Source organism: Ascidiella aspersa, chromosome 8 (assembly GCF_963924565.1).
Source record: "Ascidiella aspersa chromosome 8, kaAscAspe10.2, whole genome shotgun sequence".
Lineage (NCBI taxonomy): Eukaryota > Metazoa > Chordata > Ascidiacea > Phlebobranchia > Ascidiidae > Ascidiella > Ascidiella aspersa.
The window spans coordinates 12,125,558-12,140,312 of record NC_139454.1 but is presented as its reverse complement, the minus strand read 5'-3'; the positions used below and the strand labels follow the sequence as shown (position 1 = coordinate 12,140,312).

At 38.1% G+C, this 14,755-nt stretch overlaps 1 protein-coding gene across 1 annotated transcript in view; it reads left to right on the top strand.

The window, feature by feature from the left end:
• Window positions 1–8,633, top strand: part of LOC146136153 (receptor-type tyrosine-protein phosphatase eta-like) — a 42,749-nt gene extending 34,116 nt beyond the window's left edge. The window contains exons 36-41 of the mRNA XM_083396169.1: window positions 482–689; window positions 4,021–4,185; window positions 5,377–5,427; window positions 5,521–5,583; window positions 6,239–6,813; window positions 7,592–8,633. Of these exons, the coding sequence (XP_083252295.1) occupies window positions 482–689; window positions 4,021–4,185; window positions 5,377–5,427; window positions 5,521–5,583; window positions 6,239–6,390 (639 nt within the window). The 3' untranslated portion in view covers window positions 6,391–6,813; window positions 7,592–8,633. The remainder of the gene's footprint in view (window positions 1–481; window positions 690–4,020; window positions 4,186–5,376; window positions 5,428–5,520; window positions 5,584–6,238; window positions 6,814–7,591) is intronic.
• Window positions 8,634–14,755: the final 6,122 nt, after the last annotated feature.

The window sequence follows — 14,755 nt, the reverse complement described above, 5'->3', positions numbered from 1 at the left end:
GTTTGTGCTTTTCGAAAATGGCAGCATTTGCGAGTTGAGAACTTGACACACCTTAACGTTTTTTTTTTTATTTAAGCGAGACCACGTTGTTACTCTGCCCATCTTTAAGTGGGAAAATAACAAAACGATGTTTTTTTCCTAGCTATACATCACTTAGCAGTTCCGCTTTTTACCAACCTGATAACTGTAGCTGGCATCGGCTTCATGACAACGCCTGCTTGCACTCTACTCCTTAGATATACCGGTTTCGAATACATCTTTTACAGAGTAAACGAAAAAAAAGACGTGCGAATGCCTTTTTTATTTCTATTTTTGGAAAAACTTGTTTAGTTAGAAAATTATAGGCTTTAAAAATCTCTTTCACGAACCTAAACCGCCGGTCGAAAACCACCGACCCATTGCGCAATACAACACAGTGCGCCGTAACCCCGTAACTCTTCAACAACCACCAAATAAACGAACCCCGCTCTTGCTTCCGCAGAGCCAGTACGTGCTGGTCCACCAGATGGTTCAGGACGTCATCAACAAGGTGTACGAAGACGACGAGGGCGATGACGGCGACGAGCCCCTGTACGCCAACGCGGCCGAATCGAACGAGCCCATCTACGAGAACACAGAGTTCACCGGCGGACAGCAGAAGACCAATGGCGGCGTCACCAACCCGGCACTGATAAGTCCCTCAGAGGACGGTAAGCTCTTCTTCTAGTTGTTGATATTTTTTTCTTTAGGCCCTGGTTTGGATTGTCGTTCGTTTAACTTTTTGTTTTGTCGAGCTGCCACCGCTTTTTAGGAAGCCTACAGATGACTGTCGAGTAAAGAGGGTCCACAGGTCCACGTAGTATTTTGGCAAGCTATGTTACCTCGGGCTTGGGGGTTTTACATTTTTTAAGGCACTACAAAAAATATATAACCTTTTCTGAAAATATAACTTTTTTCTTGCTTACGCTCATCTTGATAAACTGCCAAAAGAAAAAGGTTTTCGCAAATTATTTATTTTAAGTCGCGGCGCGTAGCTGGAAACGTTTAAAGTTGTTTAATGTGTTAGCTAGGGTTCTTCCGTTTTTTTTTTAGTAATAAATTTCGCCCTTGTGTAATGTTCAGCTTTTAATAATTAATCTAATTCGGAAAAACCCAGCCTTTGCAGCGCGCCTGTTTCGGTAAATTTCGCTCACTACTTGGTTGTTGACATGACATACACTACTGCTGTTGAGATTATTAACGTTAAGACCACTTCGGAAACACAATAAAAACTAGCAATAAATCGATTAAAACGCAAGTCAGTGTATCGTTGTTTTTTTGGTGAACAAGAATTTTTCGCGAAAGTGTGTAATTAAATTTAGACGCTGGAGCCATGGTTGTTTTTTAGAGGAAACGCGTACAGCTGGCTTGCCTTGTCGTCACGATGATGTCACACAGTTTACACTCTAACCTTATTGTATGCGATGGTGCACTAAATTTGTGCATCGCTTCACCTCTTTACAAGTATTCTTAAATAAGAAGTTGCCAGCCAGTGTTACGCCGATTAATGATTAAAAACGAGACTGTCGGTAAACTGTCGCTTGGCACTTCCTTGTCCTCAGTGAACTGTTGCGACCCAAAGGCTAAAAGTTTGGCCTGATTCTTAGTTTCCTCTTATTAAAAGTGTATCTAGGGTGACAATTGAAGCAATGGGGTTAGGTTTGTTAAACGTTTGGACATAACTGCATCTTTCATTTTATTTGAATTGACTACTATTCGTCACTGGTTACTATCCTTTGAAGGGGTTAAATGAATTGTATGTTACCATATTATTCTATTATTGTACTGTTATTTTTGTAGTTACTTGGGGGAGAAACATTTATTTTACACATTCACCGACATTTAAAAAAAATCCGCTTCATGAATCATGACACATGTAGCACACTTCACGTTAGGTGAAATACGTTCCTCCATATATCACTTATAGTGTGTCTGTGCGTTAAAGGGATTCCTTTACCAAAATTAGGGATAAAATAGTATACTTAGTGAAGAAAGTCGAACTGCGAATATGCTTTACGAAAAAAGTTTGTTTCTACAACAAAAAGTCTCTTAGCCTAACAAAACGCGTTTTCGTTGTTTAAAGCATGTGTTTGTTTAAACTGTTCGGGTTTGCCGGGTGACAGTTAGAGAAACCGATTACTGTTGTGAGCAACTCCTCTTCAAACAACGCCACACAGTCCAGCGTTGGCAATGTGCGGTGATTCACCGGCCCAGCCGTTCGTTGTTGCACAAGCACAACGCATTAGTATGGCCTCACCCGAAACGCGGAAGTGAGCTTTTGTCGTTGCACAAACCACCGCAGAAGCTTTATTAGTTGTGGGCCTGTTTGTGTACTAAGGAAAAGCGCGCTTTTTCGTTTGTAGTTGTGCTATTTTCGGTCCTTAGGCTTCTTACGTCCTATTTTTATGCTATGTTTTCGTTTTAAACTATTGTGTTAAACCATTGTGCGCCCTTTAAACCATTATGTTTACGCCTGTTTGGCTCCTACTGGTTACTTCCTCCTTCTGCCAAGCATCGCTCATGCGTGCACCGCATCTGACGCTGCAACCCAAAATAGCAGCTTCCCTTGGCCTGCCTGCCTTGCCGTTTTAGCTCGCTAGCGCCACCGTCAACTAGCTGCGCCGCGATTTTTTTTTACTGGGCCCAGGGACATTCCAACATCATCCTATAGTGGCCCCTGCTGCTTAAACTTTTTGTCGCAAAGTTTATGGCCTCAACGCGCCACTGTGTCGACAGTTCGCTTTTGTGCGAAGATCCGCAGTAATTTCGGATCCATTTTTTTTATATTTTTGCCCGTGTTGACCTGGCTGGCCTTTTACTGCCCTTTTTATCGTTTACCGCGCGTATTTATTTTCGCCTCTCACACACGCCAGCTACTTTTGCAACCTGAAAGTCGCCTTTTACGTGTTGGGCTATGCATAGCGACTGGCCAGAGCTGTTTGAAGTCGCTGAAATACCCTTACCAGTTAAAATTGTCTTTTTGTTTCTTCACCACCGAATTTGACCTGTTGTTGATTTATACTTTAAATTATTTATCCACATTATGTTTTTCACTGTCAGTTAACATTTCTCAACTAACTTTACATCCAAACATTTTTTCGTATACGTTGTCACAGCATGAAATGTCATAAAGCGAAAATGCTTGGATTTCTTGAACGACCTTTCGAAACACCCCGTGTGTTTAATCAGTTAAGTTCCGCACAGCTATAGCTGAAACTCTTTATTATAAAGATCTTTTTGAAATACCGTTGTCAAAATTGGCAATGAGCAAAAATTGAAATAAAAAAGGCATAGCATTCGGGTCAATATTTTGGTAACACTGATCGTTTTGATACACTGTGTGCTGTCCCGATCGAAACAATAAGTACAGTAGGCCTACCATTGTCTGAAACACACAGTGTAGATCGCACTGACATATGCTACATTGTGCCTTTTCAATGTTTGTCAAGTTATTCCTACCGATTTAACCAAATGCCTGATCAATATCGTAGCGTTTTAAAACGGGTCACATTTTTTATCATACGAGTGTCACCCAATTCTCTTATGAATGAACCAATATTGAAATAAAGTATTTAAAGCTTTATTCACACTGCAGTTTGATCGTTATAGGAAGATCCTCTTTCGATCCTTTAAATCGACTCACGAGCTTCGTTATATAGCACGATTGTTCACTAACTTCTGCAAATTTTATTCTCATTTTAAGACCCCTTATATGCTTCATGTGGCTCTGTACATGTCTACTTCAACAGCGGACATTTTAAAACCCGTTTTTTGTTTCTTTTTGGTACGAAAAGCGCAAATGATTTGCAGTTACAATCGTGTTCGAATCGGAAATGATATTTTTTCGTTATCCCAATCGCGTATGTAGCACAAACCTGCCCGGAATATTTGTACGCCAGTACAAAACAGTCATTAATTGTCCGGCTCTATAGCACGCAGCCAGCAAAAACCCGGGTTTTAATTGGTTTGTGCACGCCTCAGACGATGTCGTACGTACTCCAGCAGAAAAATCCACATCCTTCGATGTAGTAAAGCAGCCTCCCAGCGAGGAAGAAGAGTCCTCCTCCGAGGGAGAATCCTATTCTGATGAGGATAAGGACTCAGACGAGAAACAGGAAAAAGACGAGAATGTCTCGGATGAATTTCCGGCTCCTCCCGAAGTCGAAGGTTAAGAGAGAGCCAAAATAATCTTGTCCCTGGCTTTTTCTTACGAGAAATGCCGTGATTCTTCCAGTCTGGTGCACTGTATGCTACTAACCTACCGTTCTGTTGATGTTGTTGTTTTACAAATGACCTATTGGCTTTTTCGGTGTCGAAAAAGCGAAGACTAATTTAAGCCTCTTTTGTTAACAATTCTCGTCTATCTTTTTGTTCTAACCAGATTTTTTTATCTTTACAAAGCGATATGACCGTTAAACGTTGCTGTAACCCGCCAAATTTCCTTTGTTTTAATCCCTAAGTAATTGCTTTTGCCTGCTTTTTGTTCAGTGTAATCAATTGGCAAAAAAATTGTCGTCTCTTTGTTTAGCCTTGGGCTAAAATCAACGAAGGCTACCTGTAACTCTAACATTGATTTTGACGATTGGCGAAAGGATTCTGTTATGGATGATTTATTTCTCCAACACATCCGTTTATATATTTGCGTTTACTAAAAAAACATTGTTAAAGGAATCTTCAAGGAAGCACAACTACTTTCGGTCTGGAGAGAATTCATGGCATTGTGCGTCGTGGGTTAATTATTCACTATCTTCAAAACCACTTTCTGGTTCTTATCAGTGGGTTTTTGGCAAGCACAGCTAAACTGCGAAACATAATAATGCCTTGTAGAACTCGGCCGCCACCAAGTGACTACAAATTTATAAAAAAAATCGGTTGAAATTCTCTCGGGTCACTTTTAACCAAAAGTTAGTATGGTAATTACGCCAGATTTAAAAATTTCGACAGCTCTGGTTTAAAAAAATGATTTCTCAGTTTCGTTTGCGGCTTTATTTGTGTTTCATTTACGAGAAAGAAAACATGCTCATCTTGTTTGACTTACGCAACGATGCATTTAAAACTCAGAGCTTGAGACTGTCGTTGCATCAAACCAAGCAGAATATCGAGAAAGTCAACGGACCCCAGGTTGAAATATATAGCAAATTGTTTCGGAAGTCGCGATTTTAAGCATGCAAACTACTTACCTGTGGTATTTTAAACTACCTTTCGAAAGTGACACTTTTTTTTCCCAGCTCTTAATTTTACTGATATAAGAAAACAGGACTCCTGCTTTCATTCCCCACCCTTTTTCTTTAATTTTATTGTCGTTCTCACATTCATAAAACCCTTACGACAATTACATATTTTTTTTCACTTCTTCAGACGAAGACAACGAGATAAGCAAGGAGCTAGAAGGGAATACCGAAAATCAAGGTTCCATGTTATATTTCTTTTTTCTCTGTATTTTCTTTCTCTGTTTCTCTCCATACGCAAAGCTCTCGTTTCTAACCTTTTGTTTAACTGCAGACAAAGCGAATGAAGATATCGCAACGCGTGTGCCCGAAACCGAAAGCCAACAATCATCAAAAGGTTGATAAACGACGGTTTTCTTTTCGGTCGCCTATACTTTCTTTTTGTTTTGTGTTTCTCATCAGCGTTTTCAAACGTCTAACTTATCGGGAGAGTCTTGATTGGTTTTGTTTGTTTTGATTTTCGATCTGCTTGGTACAATCTTTGCGAGTCAACGTCCGATATGCTTCTTTAAACAAAACTTCTACAGAAATTGATTCTATATTTTCTTTAGGATGCAAAGTTATTATTTTTGCAGAAATATGGTTGCGTGATTGCAACAAAAGACTTCCTTCGTTTTTCAGATGATTTTTCCTTTTATAATCATTTTTGTTAACTAGGTGTTACATGATTTACCTTAACGACGTCTATTGTTTTTTCCTGTTTGAATTTTTACCGGGAAGTAGAAAATCCCTAATAACAATGAACAGCGCAGACATACATGCTTGCAGTATAGTAATCCCAAACAAAGATAAAAAGGACCCAATACCAACATATCTGATGTCGGTGATTTGGTCTTTTCCTGCAGGAAACCAAATTTCGTTTTTGTATACATTTCGACTGCTCGTAAAAATGTCTGATCTGTTTTTTCGGGCGTTTTTTGTTTGGTGTCGGTCATACGATAGCTTTGCATTACATTGCTTTGCACTTGATTAACTCTACTGATTTCTTACAGCAGCAACTGGAAGTCAGGAGTCAAGCAAGCCGGGCGTTGCACCGAAGCCAGTGATTAAGCCCAAACCCGTGTTGGGCGAGAATGGTGCCGCAGACCCCCTGTTGACCGAGTTAAAGCTTAAAACGTTTGCCCCAGCCCCACCACGTGCTTAATTCCAGCGGCCCTGCTTTAAAATGCGCTTCTTTTTTACGCTTCAAAAAAATTTTTTTTTTGCAGAAAAAGTCTATTTTATATTGTCGATACTCTTTCAGGACTGTGGTAAAATAAAATGCGTTAAACTTCATTTTCGTATATGTCGATGTAATTACTGAAATCAGTGTCACCTGCGCGTGTGTGTATTTATTAAAGCGCTCGAGATTAATTAATGTTTATTGTGATTTATATTATTTATCAACCTATAGCGCCTGTTTTTACTATCCGCTTCTTTTATATCTTCTTGTAATTGTCAAAACCACGTCTTTCGTCTTTTAATTGCGACGAAAAGCCAAACGAACACATAAACCACTGTATACGCACAACAACACTTTGCCCACAAATTTCCAAGACGGCCCTGAAATCGTCGTCAAAAGTTAAAGGTAATTGTGCGTTTTCAACACTGTTCCTTGCCCGATTTAAGTTTACTCACTTTACTGACATTAATTTGTGATCAGAGCAAAGGCATGCGCTGAAATGGTGGTGATTCTCCAATTTCAGTTGATTTTTTGACAAAAATCGTGTTCAAACTTTGTGTTTACGGTTGCTTGCCTTGTTCCTTTATTGCAATCCATTTTGTTGAATTTTGTTATGAATTTCAATCATTCATACCGTAATCGAAATTTTTGGTTTTCAATTTAGGTTGAAAAGGGTGCCGACTGACTGAAATCTTGCAGTGTTTTTTAGTTTGCTTTGTTTTATTTTTCTGCCCCGTTCGGGCCAATTTAAGTGCTGCATGGAAATTATGTTGCGCCGCCGCTGACGAAACGCGCAACATCACCCACCGATGCTCGGTCCTGGTGCCGGATTTTACTTTGCGATGCAAACGTGTTATCCTTTCCATTCTCCGTCAGCACGAACAATCATCCGAGTCGAACAAGTTGCGAAATCAGTTCGACATAAGTTGATTTGCAGATGTAGCTTTCTGTTTTCACGTCCTGCGGCTGCGTTTCCATGGACGCTTCCGCAGCCCTACTTAGTTCGTTAGAGCACTAGCTATATATGTATCATATATATAGTGTGTGTGCGTGTTATGTAGGGTAAAAATTCTTCATAATGGTTTTGTTATTTTTGCGATCGCTCACATGACTTCTGACACACGAAGTCGTCGTAGTCTTGACAAAATATTTTCCGAAAAGTTCAGATTTTGTTTCTTTTTAGAATCCAGCTCTGACGAAGACGACGAGGACGATTGATATTAGACGTTGTGATGTCATCAATTGATTCAAAGACCCGCGCCAACACCTGCACCTTCGAAATCACGTAATTGTACCATTACAGATCAACAACAAAAGCCCTATTTTTCATTTTCGTAGTATGACTTGTGTGAAATCTTTATCCATTTTTAGCTTAACAATAATATTTTATATTTCACTCCGTGCACGCTTCTTGTGTTTTTTCGCGCTTTCTTTACTTGAAACTTAGTTTTGTAACGATCATCATCACGCCCTATTATTTCTTCGCACTTTTCCCCAACATAAGCTTTTTAATATGTGATTGCGCAATGTTTCCCCTCTATAGATTCTTAGTTGGAAGTCCTGTTTGTCTCTACAGATATGAGCGTCGCTTTATCACTAGTGACAAGCTAATGGCATCGAGCGGATTTACTTATTGCGGTTCCTTGACAACATATAACAGCATTTCAGCGAACAAATCCCTATTTGCAGCTTTAATTCGCCCTTACTAGTGTTTATCACATCTGTATTCATATATGTTATATATGAAAATGCAGCCACCCTTGAAAATGAACATTGATCTCTCTGCTCGCAATCGCTCTAGCTTCTCTGCGGCCCCTTTTTGTAGAAAAACATCTCTATTTTGTGATAAGCGCTTGCATGGCATACTTTTTTGAAAGATTTTTCGAGTGCGGCGTTGTGTTCTGCGATGCGATGGCACTTAAAAAAACAACCCAACGACAAGTAATTCCCGTCCGAAATCTTGCTGCAATATCGATGTGTTTATGCACGCGGACTCCTTTTTCTAATCTGTGTAGCGCCGTGTCTCTTGTCAAGGCTTGGTTTGGCGTTTGTTTGCTGAACTGTAATATAAGTGAACATATGCAATTAGTGAAGATCGACTTTTCAGTTTAATATATTCGAGGTATATTGTATATAACCCATTCGTATTCCCCTTTGCCTACCGGCTCAGAATCTGATTTCTCAGTCGGTCTGGTTGGAGTCGAACTAATAAACGTAATTGTGCCTATTCATTGAGGTTGCTTACTTTTGAGTTAATATGGCAGATTGAAAACATTTATAGCTATTTCGAACTTGCCTGCATTTTTTATACTTCACTAAGTGAGTGGTAATCGAGCGATTTATGGCAAATGCTACTTTTGACAACCAACAATAGTTTGTGGTTGGCATATTAGATAACAACAACCTCTGACAGTCACAAACAGGATTGTAGTTCTCAAGAAAACTTTTTTCTCGATCTAAGCAGTGCGCAAACAAGCATTTGTGTTATAAGCGTAATCGCACAAAGCACTAAAAATATTCTTGCAAATTTTTAAATGTTTGAAAGATTCGCGACGCTTTCGGCACACGCATAAGTTTCGCACATTGCTCTATATCAGTGGTTTTCAACCTTTTTCATACAGCGACCCATTTTAACAACCCAATGTAACTAACGACCCACTTCCAAAAAATTTGATCCGGACCTATGTAATACACTTATATATGCGCAATAGCACAAAACACATAATTAAAATAACATAAATTATAATACCACTCTGTTAAATTTATTAAATTCATCACCAACATTAGTGTTATGGCTGGTGCTGCATCTTGACGGCAAGCTTGTCTATGCGTGGCGCTGTTGTTCCCAGAGGACACCTTAGATCTGGCTGTACTTGTGACATCATAGCCAAATATTTATCTTGATAATAATCGTTATTGTGATGTAATAACTAGTTATTGTCACCACGGTTAATAGTTATTTTACAGTACGGTAAACACCTGTTCAGCTTGTGATTTCTGTCTTTATTTAATCCAAGAAAAAACATAGCGCACCATAAGTAATTGAAAATTGAATTACAGGTTAGAGTTTTCGCTTAGTTGTTTGACAAATTTCGAGGACTGGTGTGTACAAGTTCTTTATTAAAGGTAAAAGTGTGTACTGTTCCTGTGATTGATACCGGAAACTAAATAGTAAGCCTACACTGTTAAAGTCAATTTCGCAAATTGCTTCCTGGCTGCATCCTGTTTGAACAGGTGACTTTCATTCAACTGTTTGAACATTCACTCATATCATTACAGATATTTTTCATGTTAATTAATTGGCATTATCGTAATAGTGATTGGTATTTTATTGTCGTCTTCGCGACGCCCGGAGAAAAGGCAAACGACCCACCTGGGGGTCGCGACCCCCAGGTTGAAAACCACTGCTCTATATAAAGGATTTTATCAGGATAGTTTTGGCAAGCTAGTTGTGACGGCCATTTACTGCACAGCTGGTAAAATTTCGCGGTTCTAAAAGGACTACATTGTATTTATCTAGTTTCCACAGTGGTTCTCGAAATAAGTGCTATTTGCAGAAATTTAATTTCGGAAAGTGACTAGAGTCTCCTGGGCGCTATAAGAGTAACATTTTCGTGAATTGGAATAAATGTTTATTATTTATATAGTTCAATTGGCCCTAAATTGTTATTTAAGCCGAGTGGTTATACTTTTCATGATATTTAAAAGAGAAAAAAATATGCCATGGGATGAATATTATCGTTGAACTTAAACATTTCGCTAAGCGAAAAGTTTTGCATCTACATAGTGAATGTGTATACAAAAAATATTGTTTGGTCGATAACCTTGGTCCTGTCCAACCTCAATTCGCCTTTGAATGCAAATATTTTATGGTAAAACGAGGAAAACACTTTACGCCTACAATTTCGAATAAAATTAAAAAAATATCGACTGTGAAATTTGTGAAACGCTTTTTTGGCACATAAAAGCGTTTTTACTTAAATTCCCATACATGTCGTTGAACAGACGTGTGCCAACTAGGGTTTCTCTCCGGGAATGTTTCGACCGGGATTTCCCGCGAATTAACGATCCCGAATCTCGGGAATTTTTTTTAGAATCCCGGTTATTCAGCAACATAGCAAAACTTAAAAAAAAATACCTATTAAAGTCGTTGCCTGAGTTGCTGTATTTGCGCTTACCAGCGGAAAAAACCTAGCCTTAGAAGAAGGTTGCCCGTGATGGGACACGTTTTTTTCAAATTATTGTAGTTCTCAGTTATAACAATAATTTTGAATAATATCATGCCTACTTGATACCTCTGCCCTTAACGCTTAAAAAACACTTATAACTTTGCCTCTAGCTTTTCAAATTTTTTATTAAATCATCTTAGAAAAACGTTGCTGTGTCCCGCCTTTAGAAACCAGAGTTTCATATGATGGGCAGTGTGATTCGTAAGAAGGGACATGAAGAATCCGTTGTTTTAAATTAATCAATTTGTTCCACAAACATTAAAAACAACTTTAGCTCTACTTGCTACACTTACATAAGTTTAAAACTAACCTGTTTAGAAAAATGTCACAGAATCCTACAACGAATTTGCTGTGTTAAGCGAAAATAAATATTTTTAAATTAACAGAACAAGTGAGTGGTAAAGAGTGACTGTCTTGGCACATTAGTTGTGTTGTGTCTATATTTTTACATTGAATACATTATACAAATATTCTGCCTGTGTTAATAGCTCTCAACACACACGACCTAGGCCAAATCTTGTCTGTTTGATCGTTTGTTTTTTAGTGGACTTTAAAACAATAAGTTTGTTTTGATTTTAATAGGTATGGTTTTTGTTTAGTAAAGTTTTACCTGCATTTGGAATCTTGCTTACAAACATGTTGACACGATGATTCATTTTAACCAGGTGCATTTTTTAACGTATTTTGTGGATAGGGAAACCGTATAATAGGTTTTACGACATACATGAAAAATTTAAAACTAACTATATTAAAATTTGTTAGTTGAAAACTTTTGAACTATAACAAAATGGTAGCTTCTTAAAAAGAGTTGAAGACTAGTCCATTTTTTGTCACATTTGAGGGGGTGAGTCGGATAATGAGTCTTCATTTATATAATTGCCAAGATGAATCGACCACACTCCTACAAGATTTGAGATGGCCTGTCTTCGTGAGGCCATTCAGGTCCAATTCTTTCCTTTAGTTCAGATACATGAACAGTCAATTTTTGCTGTCTTCAGTCAAAGCTGTAAAAGCCTCTCCTTTTTATATTGATTAAACACGCTATTTATAGACGAGAATCAGTTAAGAAAATTTCTGCGAACGACGAAAGATTTACGTCATTAATTCTTATAATATTTAACAAAATATCACGTGATAACAGGGCGTGGTCTAAACCTTTTTCACACTTATTTCTGACGCGAAACATACAAATTTTACGTCAAAATGCGATTGCGAAACAGCCTCTGACTCCAGTTAAATGTCAACAGTTTGAAAATCACACGACCGGGGAAACCGACTAATGTTCAGACCGCGGTGTTTTGAAACATACAAAAAAAACGGATGTAAATACCTTGACGCATAAAAATTGGTGTCAGCAATTTGAATTTTTGCAAATTCGCTGCAAATATATCGCAAACATTACAATGTGGTTGCAAGAAATCTACGTAACGGAATTTTACCGAAAACTTTCCGCTTATCGTTTGCACATTGGCTGCAAGGAGTAACGCAAACATTACAATGTGGTTGCAAAGAATTTAGGCCATAGATTTTTACTGAAAATTTTCCGTTACGACACATCGATTAAAAACAAAAATTCTCTGTGTAAACACAATATGACAAAGTGGCTTCTACACATTAACCCAAAATGAAGGGGACAACAAATAGATCCTCGGGTGGAACGGCCTTGCCCCATCTTACGCAGCCTACATCATCGTATATATAAGATATACTGGCAACTTATAGATACAAGATAATATAAAAAAAACTTACTTGTATAAGTAAGCCTTCTAAGTTGCCCATATATCAGTTAAAAATAAATTTTATACAACTTCAACAAATATGAAATAACATAGATATAAAAATAATGAAACTAGCAAAACAACACCCCTATTTCTTTAGATTGATATGTTGTAAAAACGCCGACCGCCTACTGAAGTGTTGTTGTGCCAAAATGATGGCTACCATTGGGTGCTTCAAAAAATAATTAAGAAATGGCTCTACCTAATGGCACGTCGGTGTAATCGCCAAGTCCCGACTCAGGCAACGTCCCATCTAGGGCAACCTTCCCCTAAACAAATTTGTTCTGCCAATAAAAATGCGCCCTGCATGCGCTTTTTTTAAATAAAAACAAATAAGGGAAAAAATATAATTTAAAAACAATATATATATATACATATATATATAAATAATTTTTTTGTCGAGATTCCCGGGATTCCCAAGATTTTTCATTTTTCAATCCCCTTTCCCGGGAGTGAAAAAATCCAATACCGTTAGCTTCAGAATATAAAACACTGTTCGGAATAAGCTAAAATAGATACAATAGCTTGAATACTTTGCGGTTTAACTTGCCAATAAGGTCATTTTTAGCGAGATCGTGAAATTATTTACGCAAAATATCATTAAAATTATATATAACCGTCAAAATGCTCAAAACTGATTCAACTTATATTCTGTCTCTTTCTTTACACCTTTGTTTCTGCATCAAAGAAATAGAAGATGAAAATGAAGCTTCATTTTCACCTGTAATATAGCCTGCTTATGTTTCGTGGTTGTAATGGTCATCGAGGATAACACTACCTATGCCACAAAAATAAACGTGTTATATCCACAACTATTGCATTCAGCTTCGAAATTAACACGTCCGTTTCTGAAACTAGCTTATCAGTAAACAGAGTTTTCCCCTTCGGCCTTATAATTTATAGCTTATTTTGCATTATGCTTGCCCACCCTCGAATTTCAAAATGCGATTATTAGTATTATTTATTGTAAGTGTAATATGTATTACTTATGAAGGTTAAAAATATTATACACTATCCCTTGCCCCCAGTGGCGTATCCAGGGGGGCGGGAGTTCTTACCCCCCTTTTTGTAAGTGATATTATCGTGTTTTGTTCGTTTTTGTCATGGTTTAACAAACTGTTCGAAGCGGCGTGCTTTTTAAGTAATTGGGTCACGCGTCTTAATCTAATGCGAAACCAAAATCGAGCGTAAAACGCCGTTTTTCTCTTTCGTTATTTGTTTAGGTCAGTGGTTCTCAACCTTTTTTCTTTCGTGGCCCATTTACGTTGCAAAAAAATGCTGTGACCCATTAGGATTTTTATGAAAGAAAAGCTTTAAAATAGGTTTAGAACAAAACACAGCAGAACATATTTCGAAACAGATTATTTATTCAACCGTGCATAAGTGAGATACTTGCGGCTTAACAATAAATTTACATTCATTTTTAATTCCTCCCCAAGCCATTATTCCTGTAAAATTAAATATAATGACACAAATGAAACTAAATCCAGTATTTTAAATTGGTCTGTGGCCCACCTCATATATTCTGTTGGCCCATGGTTGAGAACCGCTGGTTTAGGTTGACTGATGAGCAAGTGTGTATTCGACAATTGACAACGCTAAGTCAAACCTTCTTTCTTTGTTTCTCGCTAAAAAACGTCGAGTTATACACTTTATGTTCCTCGCTGTTCGGTCTCTGCGCTAATATCCGATGTTGGTGTAACATCGACATTTGTTTAACTGAAGCAGATTTTTTAAAAGGAGGTATAATGGTGACTGTCGTGCGCGTTTCAAAGCCTCCATTTTTAAGTAATGATAGTTAACGCAAAATTATGCTCGTTAAGCATACTCTAAGACCACGTGCTAAGTGTGCAATGGACACAACCCATTTTTCCTCAACCGCAGCTTGTAATTTAGCTGACTTGGCACACAGCTCGGCGCAGATGTTGCGCTAATCCTGGCATAATAACACCCGGTAAAACGATCTTCATTTAGTATTGCACGTGGTGAAAGGCGTGCTTGTAATTTAGCGCTAGTTCCGTTCATGGAACTTGGAAACTGCGCTGCTGATAGCCGAATTATGTATGATTCTACCACAATTAATCACACATATTTTACGGTCTTGGTTTGTTTTTTGCCTGAAGTTAACGATTGCACACTGTGGTTTCGCAGCTGGCGCCTGACAAGATTGTCGACGACGCACGTGCTCGCTTTTGCTGGACGTATTTGGCTGTTTCTGAGTTTTTTTTATCACGTCTTGCAACCACCATTCTATGACGTCATTATTCAATAGCGTCAGACGAAAAATAGGGGAATTCCCCAAGTTGAAAATTTAGGCCCCCCTTTTAGATTTTCTGGTTA